The sequence below is a fragment of the Drosophila mojavensis genome, unplaced genomic scaffold (genome assembly GCF_018153725.1).
Source record: "Drosophila mojavensis isolate 15081-1352.22 unplaced genomic scaffold, ASM1815372v1 contig_80, whole genome shotgun sequence".
NCBI classification, from domain to species: domain Eukaryota; kingdom Metazoa; phylum Arthropoda; class Insecta; order Diptera; family Drosophilidae; genus Drosophila; species Drosophila mojavensis.
In genome coordinates this window covers 8,021,875-8,040,110 of record NW_025318906.1, presented here as the reverse complement: position 1 = coordinate 8,040,110, position 18,236 = coordinate 8,021,875, and the positions used below count along the sequence as shown (strand labels likewise).

General features: G+C 31.4%; 3 protein-coding genes across 9 annotated transcripts; all 3 read right to left on the bottom strand.

Moving 5' to 3' along the window:
• Window positions 1-618: 618 nt before the first annotated feature.
• On the bottom strand, window positions 619-1,730 carry LOC6579080 (antigen 5 like allergen Cul n 1). 2 transcript variants are annotated; one of them, XM_015163477.3, is made up of 3 exons: window positions 1,566-1,730; window positions 1,081-1,502; window positions 619-1,018 (listed from the first exon to the last, which is right to left on the bottom strand). In XM_015163477.3, exons 1-3 carry the CDS (start codon window positions 1,698-1,700, stop codon window positions 703-705), a joined length of 873 nt encoding a protein of 290 aa, XP_015018963.1. In that variant the 5' UTR covers window positions 1,701-1,730; the 3' UTR covers window positions 619-702. The 2 variants fall into 2 exon arrangements, with proteins under 2 accessions (XP_015018963.1, XP_002004977.1); XM_002004941.4 differs by having other exon boundaries at window positions 619-997.
• Window positions 1,731-2,438: 708 nt separating this feature from the next.
• LOC6579079 (venom allergen 3) lies at window positions 2,439-3,631 on the bottom strand. The gene is made up of 3 exons (XM_002004940.4): window positions 3,462-3,631; window positions 3,013-3,410; window positions 2,439-2,878 (listed from the first exon to the last, which is right to left on the bottom strand). Exons 1-3 carry the CDS (start codon window positions 3,579-3,581, stop codon window positions 2,539-2,541), a joined length of 858 nt encoding a protein of 285 aa, XP_002004976.2. The 5' UTR covers window positions 3,582-3,631; the 3' UTR covers window positions 2,439-2,538.
• A 1,152-nt stretch (window positions 3,632-4,783) lies between these two features.
• Window positions 4,784-17,967, bottom strand: LOC6579078 (U1 small nuclear ribonucleoprotein C). Of its 6 annotated transcripts, XM_002004939.4 has the most exons (5): window positions 17,640-17,967; window positions 17,425-17,577; window positions 5,382-5,502; window positions 5,249-5,311; window positions 4,784-5,177 (listed from the first exon to the last, which is right to left on the bottom strand). In XM_002004939.4, the coding sequence occupies exons 2-5, from the start codon at window positions 17,525-17,527 to the stop codon at window positions 5,003-5,005; spliced, it is 462 nt and encodes a 153-aa protein (XP_002004975.1). In that variant the 5' UTR covers window positions 17,528-17,577; window positions 17,640-17,967; the 3' UTR covers window positions 4,784-5,002. The 6 variants fall into 6 exon arrangements, with proteins under 6 accessions (XP_002004975.1, XP_015018960.3, XP_015018961.1 ...); XM_015163474.3 differs by lacking the exons at window positions 17,425-17,577; window positions 17,640-17,967 and adding an exon at window positions 11,445-11,545; XM_015163475.3 differs by lacking the exons at window positions 17,425-17,577; window positions 17,640-17,967 and adding an exon at window positions 10,946-11,105.
• Window positions 17,968-18,236: the final 269 nt, after the last annotated feature.

Sequence of the window (18,236 nt, the reverse complement as noted above, 5' to 3'; positions counted from 1 at the left end):
TTAAAAACAAAACTAAAGTTTATTGGAAGTCGCTTCAAATATATATTTTGCCAATCAGTAATTTTCCAACTTGTTATCAAATTATATATCCAACTACAATATAAAATATTTTGCATATTTCTAAAAATCTCCAAAAATATTTAATCAATAATTTTCTGATATATAAAACTTTTTCTAATGTTTATAAAATTTATTTAATATATATAAATATTTTTATTTAATCAAATATTTATAATTTTTTTTTATAAAACCTTTAATTTTTAAAATATATATTAAAATTTATAAAATATATTATATAATAAATTTTCAAAGTTAGCCAAATTAAAAAAAATGGATTAAGTATATTTCAAAAAAAATTCTTTACTTTACTAATAAAAATATATATTTTATATTTATTTATATATATTTTTATTTATTATTATTTTATTATTTAAATTTTATTTGATTGATTGATTACTAATAAAATAATATATATTTTTTATTTATTAATTATATATACATTTTTTTTATTTATTATTATTATTATATTATTTTAATTTTATTTTCTTTACCTATTATATTATTTATTTTTTTTTTTTTTTTACATTTATTTTACTCATAAAGAAACAATATTTTAAATGAAAATTAATTTTTTTTTTTTTATTTATGTATAACCATCATTACATATTATATATATCATATATTCAAATATAGTATGACTTTTTAGTAGAAACTTAAGCCAACTACGCCGTAATTGTCGTATATCTCGTTGATGGAGCACAGATTGATGAATTGCGGATTGCGTCCGGAGCGGCAGTCGCTTCCTGCCCTATCGCCGCTCTGATAAACCGGCGCGTTCACATCGTTGCCCCGGACAAAATTACAGGTCATATACTGATGCGTACTGAGCAGCCATTGGCCGGCACTGTTGCTGATGTTGCGCGTCTGACGGAGTATGCCGCACCCGACATGGGTGGTGCTGTCCCTGACCAGTTGTGTGAAGTACGCGATGCATTTGCTAAGACGGAAACGCAAAATTCTTTCAGATTCAATCAGGACCGAACAACGATCCCATGCGATCTGTGTGTGCGCCAGTCTTACCTGTTGGCTGGCGGACTATACGCTATAATGTCACGCATGCTGCACTCCTTGTATTCGCCGAACATTTGCTCCAGCGTCGCCTTGATCACCTCATCCTCGGTATGGTATTCAACGGGACCGCTGCTATCGTATGGCGTACCCTGCCAGCCGCCCTCGGCCACCACCTGGGCGACATTGCGAAACTGATCACTGTTGCGGCAATGATCATTGACCAGAGCACAGCGTTTCACATTCAGTTCCGCAAAGCTGGCCAGCTCCGGGTCCCATTGGAGTGTGGCCATGCGTGTGGCCGGATTGAAGCCGACCAGATTGCCGCCTGCGATCCGATCACGGTATTCGTTCATTTCATTGAGAATCATATTCCGTCTATCTGTTGTTATACGCACCACATGCGCATCCGGACTGCAGGTATCTGCCAGTTCCTGCAAAAATCTTTCGCACTTTAATGTCGACGATACGAATGGGTTTTGCGTCATCGAACTTACACCAAAATTACTGCAGGCAATGTGCTTCTCCGGTCCCGGACAGAGCGTAGGATCACAATAGTCAAAGGCCGGAATCCTTGGCCAAATGCAGCACAACTGCCACAGTGCAGCCAACAGCCAGTTAGTCCACAACATTTCGCTAACGCAGCCAATTTGCTCAGCTCTGGCCCCGGAGCACACTCTCTTATAGAGTTGGTCAGCAAATCGATTTGTCAACGCCAGAAGCGTTGCTATCTCGCCCAATAAGCAGCCCAAGACCCACACACACACACACCCGGCCCACTGTCAATTGGCCACGGTCATGGCCGCAACCGCATTGTATTTAGACAATTAATTAATTCATTACATTTTGATACTCTGAGCCCATTGAAAATCAGGAAAATCAGGGTATAGAGGTTTTGTGTAAATGTATGTAACAGGCAGAAGGCAGAGGCGTAGCACACCCCATAAAGTAAATTTATATTCTTGATCAAAATGACGAACTGAGTTGTACTAGCCATGTTCATCCGTCCGTCCCTGCGTCCTTATGAACGCAGAGATCTCGTAAACCACAAAAGGGAGAAACTTGAAATTGTACATGCATACTTGTGTATAGCATATACAGTACGAACTCCAAATATTTTTCCTATAACTCATCACATCGATAACAATCGATAATTTGACTTTGTTTTTCAGCCGTAATTTTAATACTGTCAGAGGTAGAGATTGCAGATTCATGTTCATGTAATGAATGGACAGACTCTATAATTTTTTCATATATATATAGTTTTTCATATATATAGTAGTCTGTCTACTAGCGGATTTATTATTATTAAGATGTGTGTTTATTATATATTTATGAATATATAATAAATATATAATAAAGGCGTAGAATAATCGGAATATTAGTACATGGAAGGGTACAGGTATACAGTACCGACGACAGCACTCTTACATATTTTTATTTATAATTTTCTTATCGGTTCCTTCCATTTCAGTGTTCTTTAACTATGTCCTTGATAAAGGGCTCCCTAATATCTGGTTTGAAGAGATTATTAAGGCTACGTCTTATCGGTATAAAATTATTATCGACGTGTTTACTGGGTTGGCATAAAAACTCGTATATATAATCCCTTTCCTGGCTGCAGCCAATTGCTGGCACCGGACTTATTTTATAAGGTACCGCATCATTGACGTTAGCTCGATTCAAATTGCAAATCAGATTTGCTGAAGTGGTTTCCCCAGCTGCATTAAAAGTAGCGGTTGTCACACATCCAATTCTATCGCAACGATCTTCGAGTAGAGGCGCGTAGTGGCCTAGGCAGGTTGAGTTCCTAATATAATAAAAATAAATAAAAAATTAAAAATCGCAAAAGAGTTCACTACAAATATTTCAATAGGTATTTTCGACACCAAAAAATGAATCATCGTGAGATCAATATAAATTATGATCGTTCGTATTACTCACTTCACAGCCTTTCGCGTTATTATGCCATTAGTATCCATACTACAACCAAACAAATCCCGAATCCAAATGTTGAGTAGATCCTTAACTGCAGTTTTCTGCTTTACGTCCCTTACAAAATGGGCCCCGATTTGCACAGTGGACACAAAATTATATGCTTTCGAATTGGAACAGTATTGGCCACGGGTATCACATGAAAACGCTAGCTTTTTGGCTGTATCGACCAGAAACTCATCCCACTGGAGGATCGGCATATTAGCTGCCGGTGGATAATCAAATAGTCCACTGGCCACAATGTTGCGCGCGAAATTCAAACGAAACAGTATGTCCTCCCTCAGAGATCCGTCAACGGTATATAATTGATATTTTTCACCACATTGCTCATGGAATGAATCTAAGTTCTAAAAACTTATTTGAATACAAACAAATAATTACTATATTTATGTTTTTACCCTTTTAGTGCATAGCACATGTAGTGTTCCATTGGGGCAGTACTTTTGATATGCACAAACTGATGCAACCGTATTGCTGACAATTGACAGCAGTCCTAGCAACACCAAATACTTTCTCATTTTTACGTGGCAAACTGCGCGAAAGTCTAGGGAGTTATACTCAGTCTTTGACTTGACTATGGCTTATACAACTTCGATTCGTTGTGCTGCAAGCCGTTAGCCTAATGAGCCATGCATTATTGCAGATAAATCACTTGGCTATACTGATTAAAGCATGCTACAGCGGCTATATCTAGGTAAAATATATATTATATTAAAGCTATAATACTATATAATATTATTTATGAATGATGAATTATTTGATGACATAGATAAGCAATTGTAGAAAAGAAAAAAAGAAGAGAGACAAACAAAGTAATGAACGAAAGACATTGACAGACTCAAACCTAATCGACTTATTATTGATAAGGTATGTGTAAGTATACTGATAGTAGGATACTCTATCAAATGTGATCTTGATTCTCATACATGCTTAAAATATATTTAACTATATATAAGAAGTCTGAAAAGCATCCAGAATTTTCTGTTTTGATTTATCTATTATAATATTGCCCTTCAAAGCAATCCCCATCAAAATTTATACAATCTCTATATTAAAGAGTAGTATTAAAATGTAAAAGCATAATAGAATGTCTCTTTGTTACATCTATAATTGAAAATTGTAAATTAATTGTAAATATCTATTGTAAAGGTAGATGATCTTATATAACATATCTATTAATCTACCTCATTCTGCGATATTCGGCATGTGATTTTACGAGTGATTTGTTTGCCATAAATATAATATATCAGCAAATGTGATTTATAAGCCCAAATAGCAAATCAAATACCATTCAATAGATAAATAGGTAGCTTAACATATTTGAACAAGGACATACATAAATCTTTCTATCATTCTACCTTACATTAAATATATATAATAACTGAGAGGCAAATATAAATATAAAAAATAAAATAAAAATTAATAAATATAAAAACATTCAGCAGAATTTGTATTGAAATGAAAGTACACAAAAATATGCATACAACTTTTTGCATAATGTGCATTTCATTAATTTATTTTAAAAATTTGATTTATGTTCTTTTTTTTTTTTTCTTTTATGGCTTTTTAAGTATTTTTTTGCATTGCCTTTTTTTCTTATAAAGTAGATAATATAAATTAAAATTAAGTTGCACTTATTAACGTATTTACATCACAATGATTTGTGAATTGGTATCGAATACATACATATAATACGAATAACAAATCAATGGCGCGACACTTTGGTAATATTACAATTTTATATAGTATATATATATATGTAAATATGGAACTATAGCTAATCATTGAAAGCAATGTTAAAGCGTATATATGGTACCGTAAGTGTGCCAGCCGTAAACAGCTCGGAAATGATCGCGATAGGAAAAACAAAACAAAGTCATATTAAAAGAGTCCACGATTAACAATTGTCCAGATAGATGAGTTAAGGGCCACACCAGGCCTATTGTGCATAGTTGGGATTGTAGGGCATTTGCTTCTCATAGGTGCCGGGCACAACACTCGGCCCCGGATTAGCCATGGCCATGTCATATGACGGTGGATTCATGTTGGCAGCCCCAGCGCCCGGTGGCATCATGGGCGGATAAGCTCCTGCTGCTGCCATTTGCGGTGGCATTCTGCAATTAAACATAAACAGTTAGATGTGGTCGATGTGCTTGCGGTTAAGTATAGGTGTAAGTATATTTACGCTGGCATTGGTGGCTGTCCCCCCGGCATGGGCATACCCATGGGCATCTGCACGGTCACATTGCTATAATGATGGGGAAGAAACGTGGCTAAAGCATTAACTGACATTAGACGATTGCTCTATGTGCACTTACCCTGCGGTCTGGGCGGGATAGGGTGTCCCGTAGGCGTTCGGTTGATATGTTGTGGCTGGTATCTGTGTAACGGGATAGCCGCCAGGGGCTGTGTGTGTGGCCGATGTGACTACAACGGGTGCTGCAAATAAAAAAAATAAAAACAGGATATAATAAAAACACGAAATCGATATTAAAATCTAATTCAATTCCAACTAATTAAGTGCACTACATTGTTTATTTGATAAGCCGATAAGTAATTGAGATTTAGGCTATTATTTAGTAATTAGTATGCGAATATTTTTACCAGCGCGTTCGCTTAACACACAGCCAGCATTTGCGGCATTTTGTGCTCGACGTTTCGAATACACAATTACTGAGATAATCGCAAAGATAATAAATCCTACAGAAAAACAAATTATCATTTCAGCCGACATTCTAGCACCCGACAAACTTTCGCTTCGATCAGACAATGGGAACTGTTTGTTGACTGGATCGGATCAAAATACTCGGAACACTCATATTTATAGATTGATAAGAAAAGAGGTATATTATCTTAATACCCTTTAATTAATTAAAATTCTAGTGGTTATATCAAGCTAATAGAAGCTTTAATAATGCAGCAAAATATTTAAATTATGGTTTGATACATTATATATGTATAAATAATAAATTATATATATATATTTGGAATCAATACTAAGCTACCGATAAATTTAATTTTTATTATAAATAATTATTGATTTTGTATATACAATATGTATACATATTTATATTCAATATTTGTTGTATATATTTATATTTTATTAGTTTCTTAATTTTTGTATTTTTGTTCATAAATATTTAAATATTTTTAATAAATATTTAACAATAATAATAATTTCTTGTATATTTTTTTAATTATTTTTATTACATAATATAATCAAATATATTTATTTATTTTTATTGTTATTATTATTTTTATTTTATTTTAGTTTATTTTATTTTATTTTAGTTTATTTTATTTTATTTTATTTTATTTTTTTGAAGATTTATGTTTAATATATTTTATATTTATTTTTATGAATATTTTCTGTATATATTTGTTTTATTATTATAATTTTTTTTTTTTTTTTTTTTTGTAAATTTATAAAGCCGTCGAACAAAGAGCAAAATTGTTTTACATTGAAAATGGGGAATTTAATTTAGTTAATGCATAACTATTAGTCGATTAATCTAAGTAATTGATATCACCAGCTATTCAAGTGTTTTCGAGCACTCAGAAAATCGAATCTGAAGAGCTTTGAAGCTCTAGTAAATAAGTAAAATACTTTAAGGGAAATTCTATTCACTTGTTTTAAAGACGACCATACAGAAAGCTACGATCACACCCAAGAGAGCAGAAATTGGCACAGCTCTTCGATCTGAACAAGTGCAGTAAAAGTTGTTACTATAAAATCCACTTAACTACTCATGGGGCAGGTGTCGAAACAATTCAATTTAGTTGAAGACTTTACCTGAATTAATGACTGTATTTTGTCTATATCTTTTGGCTAGTATGGCAGCTACACAGCAAGAAATTTGTACTAGTACTGCAATACAAAATACAATTATGCCAATAACATAACCCTCCATTCAGTCAGAGATCGTTGAAGCACAGGCAATAAAGGGCAAAAGTGAACTAAACTTTATATAGCCAAAATTGTTATGACTCGGGATAGCAAAAAAAAAATTGATATAACTGATATGACAAATTGCCAATTTGTTGATAAGGGCAACAATTTGGGCGGGGGTTTACCCACGTAAGCCAATGAATACTCTATTAATTCTATTTCGTTTTTCCACGAAATTATTCAAATATAGAAAACAATCATTAATAATGATGATGATGATGATGTGAGCATAGCTCCATTTGGCAACAAAAGATTCTTATAATCTGCATAGAGAAGAGAGTGAAATATATATTGTGAGCCAACTTTCCATAAGTCTTAAATCCAAAACGAAAAACAAAATAAAAAATATTGATAAGCCATTAGTTGATGCGGAAAAAAACGGAACTAGGTATTTCAAGACTTAATATTTTAAAATAAAAAAAAAAAAAAAATTTTGTTTAATCTAGAAAAAAGTTAAATTTTTTTAAACCATTTGTTTGGCTATTAAAAATTAAGCTCCTTATCAATGTAACTGATAAACAATGACAAAAGAAACAGTGTAATAGAAAAAGTACCAAAATAATATTATCTTTTAGTTTTGCACATGTAATCCGCTTATGTACAGTTATGAATCACACACACACGCACACACACATACACACATATATATAGAAACCACAGCGTCACGTTGAACACACCTGCGCCCTTCATGAGCCGCGCTCGTCCATTGCGTCCGCGCGTTAGGAACACGGCGCACGATGTTAAAAAGAATACGGAGAGTGTAAAAAATAATATCCAATAAATGCTTGACATATCCATGACAACAACAAAAATTAAACTAACGGTACGCACAAGACGACCAACTTGAAGAGACTAACTAAATGTCATAGCCTCATCACAGCGCGATAACAAAATGCAAAAGTCATGCCATGAATTGCTAGCTCGTCAATGCGGAATATATTATAAGGGCAATCTGAGGAAGTCATAAAGATATCTACACAGCTAGAACAGTTTGCACCTAATGTTCATTTTTAGTTTCAACCTCGATTTCTTATGTTGCATAACAAAAAAAATATATAATATATATATCTAGTATTGATTTTTAGTGATCTAATTTAATAGATGAAAAGGGATATACTTTTTTAAAGTGTTATCGATTAAAAACCTTTCAAAAATCTGTTCTAAAATTATTTCTTATTTATCTTAACTGAATACTTTGAAAAAAAAAAGTTTTGAAAGCCCAATAAAAAAGAACTTACTCTGATCATTCAATGTTTTAACGCGTCGCTGTTTACGTTTATGATGCGCCACAAAGCCAACGGTGCAAATTACAAAAAAATATAACAGCATCCTAAAAAGCACTTTGCATATGGCCACAACGAATGGTAAGTGGTTTGACTGAGTGTGTTCTGCATAATCCTGCGTAAAGTTCTGCATGTTGTTCGACAGTTCGGATATAACTGAAATTTGCTAACTTTAGCTTTGCTCTCGGACTAATCCAAATATTTCATGAGCTTTCAGCTAATTTGTATTGTATGAACGTAATGCAAATGGGTTCATTAATTTTATGAAGCACTATTCAGAAGGAATTATCATTTTGAGAGCTTTTAATATAATTGAATGACCTATTGAGATGAGAGAAGAATAAAGAATGAGAGATTTGTGTTTGAGTTCGTTGGAAGGGAAATAAATGTATTAGAGTGTTGCATTGGCTTTTTTAGGAGATGTTTCTTTAAAAATTTCCTAGTTAAATTTACTCATGCAGAGGTGTCAGAAATCCGAACCCTTCATCCAAGAAGCTTAAACAGAAAGTTTAATATTTAAACTAGGCTTTTATAATGAAATTATAATATCAATTGTGAACGATAGTAAGGAAATCGGATTAATTCTCGAAAAAATATTTTTAACTCGTACTTTCTATAATATACAGATGCATATATTTAAAATTTCAAGTGCTTAGGTCTTGTAGCTTACGAGATCGTAGGGATAGAGACACATATAGACACATAGAGAAACATATATACATTATGGCGACTACCGCGTCTCTTCACAACAACAATCAAAATAAGTCCAATAGCTTTTCTTTCTTCACTTACGTGCTCATAATTTGTAGCTTAATTTATTATATTGCTAATAAATATTATTTTATTCATATTTTACACTTTTTTAAGTAAAAGTTTGTATGGATTGCACTTTGTTTTGATTTTTCAATAGTGGATATTCGTAGTTATCGTTTTCTATAAACCAGGCATAGACGCCAACCAAAACAGTTAGAACGCTCAATGCTACCAATTCCTTTATCACATATTCCCAATTAAAATTCATACGCTCGGTCGCAAATGACCAATATGCAAAGTCCAAAATACTTGCATTCATGATGAAAGCCTAAATCGAACTCGTATGACAAAAAAAAAAAGAAATAAAAGGTACAATTGGCATATGTTTATTGAAATACACATATATGTAGTTCTATTAATAGAAGCCATTTCATTAGATGGCGTCATAAGTATGATTAGGTAAGCCAGCCTACTCAACTGTACAAGCATATGAGTTAATTTATTATTATTATATTTACAACAGACAAACAAATAATCCAAATTGCTTTAGGCTAAAAGCTTTCGAGCTGTTTGTTGATTCCAAAAACCTTAGTACACTTGAATATCTAATTGGAAAAGAAATTGTGATTTCCAATACATAGCTAAGATCAAATTTAGGAAGAAAGTCATCAAAATTTGTATATGCCAATTATTTCTTACTAATCAAAAAGTAATTGGACTATTTAAATGTAGACAGAAAAAAAATTTAGATATCCTCCCATTCCATATTTATTACCAACTTTCATATTCATCATTGCTGATGTCCAAATCGCTTTCACCATCATCGATTTCAAAATGAGTAACAGCATCGTCTGTTCTACAGCTATTGCAACACGCTCTTACACTATAAGCCATAATTGCAATAATAAGAACTATTATAATACTGCCCAAAATTGCATATAATAAAGGGTATTTTATATCAAACATATCACATAAACGAACTGAACACTCTTAAAGCAAAACAAAGATTAAAGCAGCTCCAGAGTGGAAAGATTTACAGCAATGTATGTATTGAAAATTATATATGTGTTCTTATATGTGTGGTTATATAAGCTCTCAATATAGAAATATATAAATTTCTTATATACATTATAGATTAACCACCGAACAGTAGCTATATGGGGGCATATATCAAAGCTCGATATATAAGTTTATACACTCATTTTGCTTATAGATGGTATTTTACTTATTAAGAGAACTTTTTCTGAAATATATATTAAAATATTTATCTAAAAACAGAAGATTTCAAATTTTCTCCTAACTTAATTTTATTTACTCACTTTGCATTTTCAACAGAGTAGCATAATAATTTCTTTTACAGTAATCGTAACAAAGTTTTATACTATAGCACAGCATAATTCCTATTATAATAATAGTATGGGCAAACAAAACGCTTAACCCGATATCCGATATATCAATCGACATATAGAGGAACTGAGCACAGTAAAAGGAACTCAAAGACTAACAGATTTCTTGCTTTGAGGCAGAATATAGTGAATATATGTTATATATTGTGGTATATATGGAGAGATTTCTTAGTTATGACTAATGACCAAACTATGGTTATTAGCAGGTTTATATAAATGCTTGAGATATTTATAAATTGTTTATAACAAATTTGTGGCTAAGCAATGCTAATAATTTAAGTACTCTTGTGTTGTTTATATGTGGTATATATCACAATGTTTATGGCTAGATGTTCAATTTAAATATAATTCATCTATATTGAATGAAAACTTACAACTGTGCAGAAATTTTAGTAAATCTGAGTTTCTCTAAACTAAACCTATATACGGTTATATATATTATTTATTAAACATTAATATATGTATATGTATATATATTTATATATATTTACATGTCAATATTGGATCTTCATCATCGCTTGTACATGACTTCCATAGAAAATCACATATTGAATATCTTATGCATAAGCCCAAGCAAGAAAGTATAATCCATGCAACAATAATCAACGCAAAACGGCCATAATCGACATCCGACATTTTAAAAGCACTTTAAAGCACAATACAACAATTGTAACTAAATTTCTTAGAGCTCGATATAACCCAAGCTGAGAATATTTTGTGCAAGTTCTTATCTCAGAAACAAGTAAGAAAGCTATGGGCGAGAGTCTCTGAAATTTTCAACTAAATTTACTATTGAGTCTAGAGTCTAGAGGCAATTGGGTTTCCCCTATCGAGTTGATGATTCACCGTATCCGTATCCGGCTTTTCTTAATCTTAAATTAGTATATTTGTGTATATATTATATGATTTCATTTTCATATATATATATATTTTTTTACTATATAACTTATGTTAAGAATTCACATAAAATGAAACGTAATTAATATTTACAATTAGTGATTGCGACATCATCTGCTTCCGTTTCGAGTGCAGCCAGACGCGGTTTGCTTTTACAGCAATCCATGATACAGGATATACATACTATACAATTTAACAGGAGAGCACTGATTAGAATAATCATCGTTACTCCATATGGAGTAAATGTATCTTCATTGAGAGAAGTTTCCATTCTCAAAGCTCAAAATGCTTCTGATTATCATGAGCGAACGACGACAACTGCGACAAGATCTGATTGCAATCAAGCTTAAACGAGTTTTATCTATTGTATAACTAAATTCATATGTAAAACCTGTTGCTGTAAGTGAAGGAATTTCCCCCACAAATGACTCAGAAGATTATTGATGAGAATTTATTTAAAATTTACTCGTAAAAATAATTGATATTCTGATATTTTTTTTCTTCATTTAAAAAAATTAAATTTAACTGTATTTTAGCATTTTTTTTAGCCTTCGAGCTTTAAACTTAGAGCTGGGCATTTACTATACATATTTATCTATATTTTTATAACTTATCTAATGGCATTTACTATACATATTTATCTATATTTTTAAACTATATATTTACTTCTCATTTATTTATTTTTATTGCAGTACTTAGCTCTGGCACTACTCACCGGCCTGTCGAAAGAGCTGTACATACATTTTGGCCACGAAGCAGCAACGAATAAAATAAATAGTTGCGACCACAAGAGTGGCAACAAGTATTAGCACGGCCAACGGCAGAAAGGCTAGCCAATCCATACTAAACTCGAACAAATCTCATTATCTAGGATGTCCGCACAGTGCACAACGAAATCACAAATGCAAATGATTTGGGGCCCAACAATTGCTATGGCATTAACCCAACAAACTGAGGGGGAAGATGGAAATGGTATTGGGAATGGGAAAAAAAGAAAAGCAGTTGCTGAAAGGAAACAATGCAAAATGAAGACGTAAAATGTTTACAAAGGACCTGTTGCACTCTCTGCCAACTATAAATATATTTGTATATATGTATGTATATACCATATTTTTAGATACCATCTTGTCGAACTTGTTTAACTGTCAATTGAAGAAATACTTGTCAGCGTCAGCTACAAGGAAATGCGCTGTGAAATCACCTTCGAATTTAAACAGGTAGGAATTGTTCTCATTATTTGCACAGATAAACAGCTGAAGACTTGTGCAAATATTTAATAGACATAAATAATAAGAAATTTATAATCGTAAATAAATAAAAGGGAATATAAATCAAAGAACTTTGTTCGACTAACAGATACTCTATGCGAAGATACTCTATACAGAAGAAAGAAATCAAATAAATATATAAAAAAAATATATATATATATATAAAAATATAAAGTGTAAAATATTAAATATTAAACACTTATAAAAAAAAAAAAAAAAAAAAATTATAAATTTTAAATAAAAATAAAAAATAAAAAAATATTTAAAACAAAAATAAATTGTATTATATTAATTGAAATGTTTATTGTTTACATCTAAATTCTTAACTAGATAGCTTATATTACATATATAAAATTTAGCTTCAAGCTTTGTTTAGTTAAACTTATATTCGACATTTATGATGATTTTTTTTTTTTATTATTTATATCTTAATTATGAATTCCAGAAATTTTTGAACATATTTTAGATATTGCAAAAGTTTTTATTAATACAATTAAAACAAACTGATTTTGCACTTTCATAATTTTGGTCACTTTTATTTTGGTTTCTTCAATTTTATTTAAATAAAAATCAAAACTTTCGTAAAAATGATTGAAATCATTCATAAATATATAATGTATATATAAATATATATAGTCATACTATAACAAAACCTGCATTATTGTATTTTATATTATATTTATTAACTTTATTTATATTTAATGTTTATAATTAAGTTAACTAAACACTAACAGTTGTCCACTGAATAGCCGTTTCGTTTTCTTCGCTTTTGCACACAGCTCCTTATTATAACGGTTAGAATGCACACAAGGACGATGAGAAATAAACAGATCAGGATAATTGTCGAGATTTCCAAATCCAAATCGGTCGGTTCGTGCACCATTTTATTATTGCTTTACACATATAATTAAGTATTATAATTATATTATTGTTATTACTTTTCTCTTAAAAATTTTGTTAATTCGAATTGTTCAACTGTTCTTCACTTTTTTTTATTTTTTTGGGTCTACGCGTTGTGCATTTCTTTAAAGCTGCTCACTAAATAATGCCATTGTGCGTATTTATGGCTTATATGAAAGCAATCGTTGTGCTAACTTGGCTTGAAGCAACAGCGGCTACAAGAGAAGCGTTTATCAGATAAGATACGGCTAACCAAGTAGACGCTGGCGACGTCACGGTTTTATTATAATAAACAATAAACAAGTAAGAAGACTCTAGTCGAGACTGCTCGACTAGGAGATACCCTGAACCCTCTAAGCTGATATTCTAATCATTCTACACTTCTTTTATGCACACATACATACACATGCATCCACACGCACGCATAAGCCTGCGCTCTGCTAACTGCGCAGTAAGCAGCGACTGCGCTTGGGCTGCGCTGCAGTGTGGGCAATATTATGAGAATTTATTTGCTAAATAATTTCTTTTGTAGACATACGATCTTAATGAAACTTTTAGAACGTAATCATATGGTGAATATGTGTGTACATTCCAAAGCACAAGTCTCTAGTACTTGAAATGCGTTTTTTACAAATTGGGGGCGAAGGGGGCGTGGTATCCAAAATCTGTAAATTACAAAATCTTTGTATCGATTAACTTTATATACAACGCAAATTTAAAGACTCCGGGTCTGAAAGTGTTCAAATTAGGCTAAAAAAACAAAATCAATTTTTCGATTATTCTCGATAAAAAAGTTATCGGATGATTTATCGAAAAAATAAAGCAAACTCGTACTGCGTATGGTATACACGAGTATGCATGCCAAATTTCAGCTTTCTAGCTCTTATAACTTCTGAGATCGACGCACTCATACGGACGGACGGACGGACGGACGGACGGACGGACGGACGGACGGACAGACGGACAGGGCTATATCGACTCAGCTCATCGCGCTGATCAAGAATATATATACTTTATGGGGTCTGCCACGCCTCCTTCTGCCCGTTACATACTTTTTCACAAAACCATTATACCCTGATTTCCCATTTTCAATGGGTTCAGGGTATAAAAACAAAAACAAAAACGAGAGCGCTTAACAAGAAAAATATCTTGATTGATGACGAAGATTAAATACCCTAAAATTTAATGTTACTGTAGAAACTAAAGTAGAGAATTTCTGAGTTAGACATAGAAAAAGCGATATATAAAAAAATTTTCTATTTAAAGTAAATATAAAAAATTTTAAAAAAATATACTTAAGAAAATAAAAATACACTAATGTATAATCTCAAAGACAAAATCAAGATTTTTTATACAGAAACCCGACCTTACACTTACATGATATATATTTAAAAATATTATCTACTTCTACAACAATTTAAATAAAAATACAGAACTTTGAAAAATATTATCAAAATATTTTCAGATAAACACACTTATCATATGATAAGAAGACTTTCTTAAAAAATGTGTTTTAATATTTGAGCTAATATTTCTATAGCAGAAATATGACATATGTTATGATATAATAGTAGATCTATAGAAAATATATATTTTTATTTTAACACAAATAACTTTCCTATATATTATTCTGCTCACCAGTCACTTATTCCCTATATGCACACACTCCATAACAAAATGAGAATACCCTTTACCAAAATATATGAATGAATAGAAATTGATTAAGGAAACTTTTCAAATCCAACACGCAGTACACAATAAAATACTAAAGTGGACTGAGAGAATTTACAACAGCGATTTACGTCAATCGGATCGGTTAATGTTCATAATGATGATGATGATGATGATGATGATGATGATGATGATCATGCTGATTATGATAACTATTAATATTATTATTATGTGGAACTTAATTTACTTTCTAAACCAAAGTTGCATTCAGCCAATGGAAATCCCGTAATAGTAACTGCCTTGAGACCTTGACTATCTCGTATCGCTAGCGATAATCAAAATTTATATGGATTACTGCACAAAGTCTACTGACGTCAAACATGATCAACATAAGTACATCATATTAGTAATTAGAGAAAATGGGACATTCCCAAAACTTGAAGGAAGACATCGAAAGTCAAATAGAAGTCAGGCGATAAGTGAATATATCAAATTATTGACTATATATAAATATAATATAAATGTGTCCTAATATTACTTGTATGTCTTGCAGATCTATCAATATTTTATAGTGATTATGATATGATTTCTTTACCTTGATCGACATATTAAAGATCTTATTTGTTGGTAAATATAAGAATTTGTAGTCATAACTTGAATTTAATATTTGAAAGACAACAGAAATTGATTTGTCAAGATCTTTAGGCTTCATCAACGAGCTGACGTCAGTCAAAGAATCTATGAAAACAATCTATGTCGAAAGTAATTCAAAAGAAAATACGCAGATCTATACGACTATAAACAATATGCGAAATATCAATAAATGACAGAAATTATTTGTGATCATTGAAAAGAAACAAAAATTTATAAATATAATTATTATTTATATTATATTATATTCCTTATCTTTTCGAGTGATTAGATTAGAGCCCAGAAATTATTCTAAAAAGCTTTTTACTCTTGTCTATTCGCTTACCGCTAGAGATCACTGTAGCTGCCTGTACACGATTACGGCGCGATCGCATTATACGCAGTATAATAATAATCATAAAAACACAGAAGACAACCACAATGGGTATCCAAACTTCACAATATATATAAACCATAGTGGGGAGCACACAAGCTCGGGTAACTTCAGGTAAAAAAAAAACTCTATTCAATCAGCTTTGAAAGTTCAACGTGCACTGAATCATGTTTTACATACGCATTCGTTTCCCACTTATATTCTTATATTCTATTCAATTTTAATTTATCTATAGTCGCAAAAAAATATATATATATATTTATAGGTCTTTATGTATATATACATATAAATTTATAGATAATACCCTATACTTTTTTAAGCATAGGAAAAAATAATTGATTCATATGCAAATTTTGTAGGGAAATATTTTGGAATTTATATATATAACATATATAGGGGTTCTTTTATTTGAATCGCAGTTTTATGACTATAGAAATAGTAAATATTCCTGTATAATTGAATGTCTAGTACTAACACATTTGCTAATTATCATTATAATTTAGTATCATTATAATTTAACACTTATTATTTTTTTGGTTATTAGCATTTTTTGTTTATAATTTTTAAATTTTTTTTTTTTCTTTTCAATTTGTATATTATTAATTTATAAATTTATAATAAATAAATACAAATATATTAAAAATGTAATAATAATTATAGAGAAACTATAAACAAACATAAAGCAAAGACAAAACGCGTTGTCAGGCGACACTGATAAGATAAAACACAATAATTAGAAGGATATTACTCATTGGCCTGGAGACAATACATAATACATATAAATATATATACGTATATATGTAATACCATAAATATATATACATATACTGAGCTTACCCCAAATTGATTTAAATCAGATAAAAAGTCACAAACTTTTGTTTGTTTACGAATGAGCCGGTCAAAGAAAATGCACAAAACAACAACAACAAAAAACGATTTGAAAAAAAAGGTATTTAAAACTCATTTAAACAGGCGTCAATAAAAGTTAATTGAAAAAAAAAAAAAAGATTTTTAGAATTACGTACAGGCTTAATGAAAATAAATATGAATCATAGAAGTTATATTAAAGACAGCACATCATATGCACATTACATATACTATATATGTCCATGTGTATAAGTATATGCGTGTGTGTGTGCTACTCTGTTTATGTATGCGTGAGTCATGTCAGAGATTATTAATTTGAATAAGGGAAAATCCATGTACTTACTTGAGAGCACAGTGCCTCGACGCTTGGTCGTACAGCAGTAGCCGCAACAGCTCATTATGAGGAACGTTAACAGGAAAAACATGAAAATCCCCCAGAAATCCATGGCGAAATCGTCAAAGCTATCAAAATCAAAATCACTATCCCAACTCTCCACTGCAATTAGCAAACGGCAATTAATTTCAAAAATTGATGTAGTCAATGCATGCCAAACTTACGTTTAATGCCTTATCGCGGTGCACGCAACACACACGGTATTTTTGTTTGTCAAATTGTATTTCTGATTAATAATTTATAAACTCTTCCACTTGTTGCAGTTATTTTCTATTGTTGACTTTCAGACTGGCGTTTGGACACTAAATTGCACACACGTGAAGGATTTCGAAGCTTAGTATATGCACACACCGTGATTGCGTATTTTGTTAGTTCGTTGAATTAAATAAACTCACTAATATGTGTTATCTTATCTATGAGAAATGCGATTACTAATCTTAACTCTTGTAGGCTATCAGCGTTGCCGTGCGTTAAAACACCCATCGCAGCTGCAGCACTAGCCAACACTTAATTGGCGCGCTGTGTTTAGTAGCCACAAAAACAGCTGATTGCCTATCGATAGTTGGTGGGCAAAGAAAACTGAAAAAATCACGAATTTAATGAGAAAATTTATTGTTTTCTCTTCAATATAAATTAAAATAAATTTTTTGTATATTCTTGAAGCCTAAACAATAAGCGCTTAGCCATTTTTATTGAGTTAAGCACATTTCATCGATATGAAACACCGAGTTTAGTGTTTGTTAACAGTACTACTCCCTTAT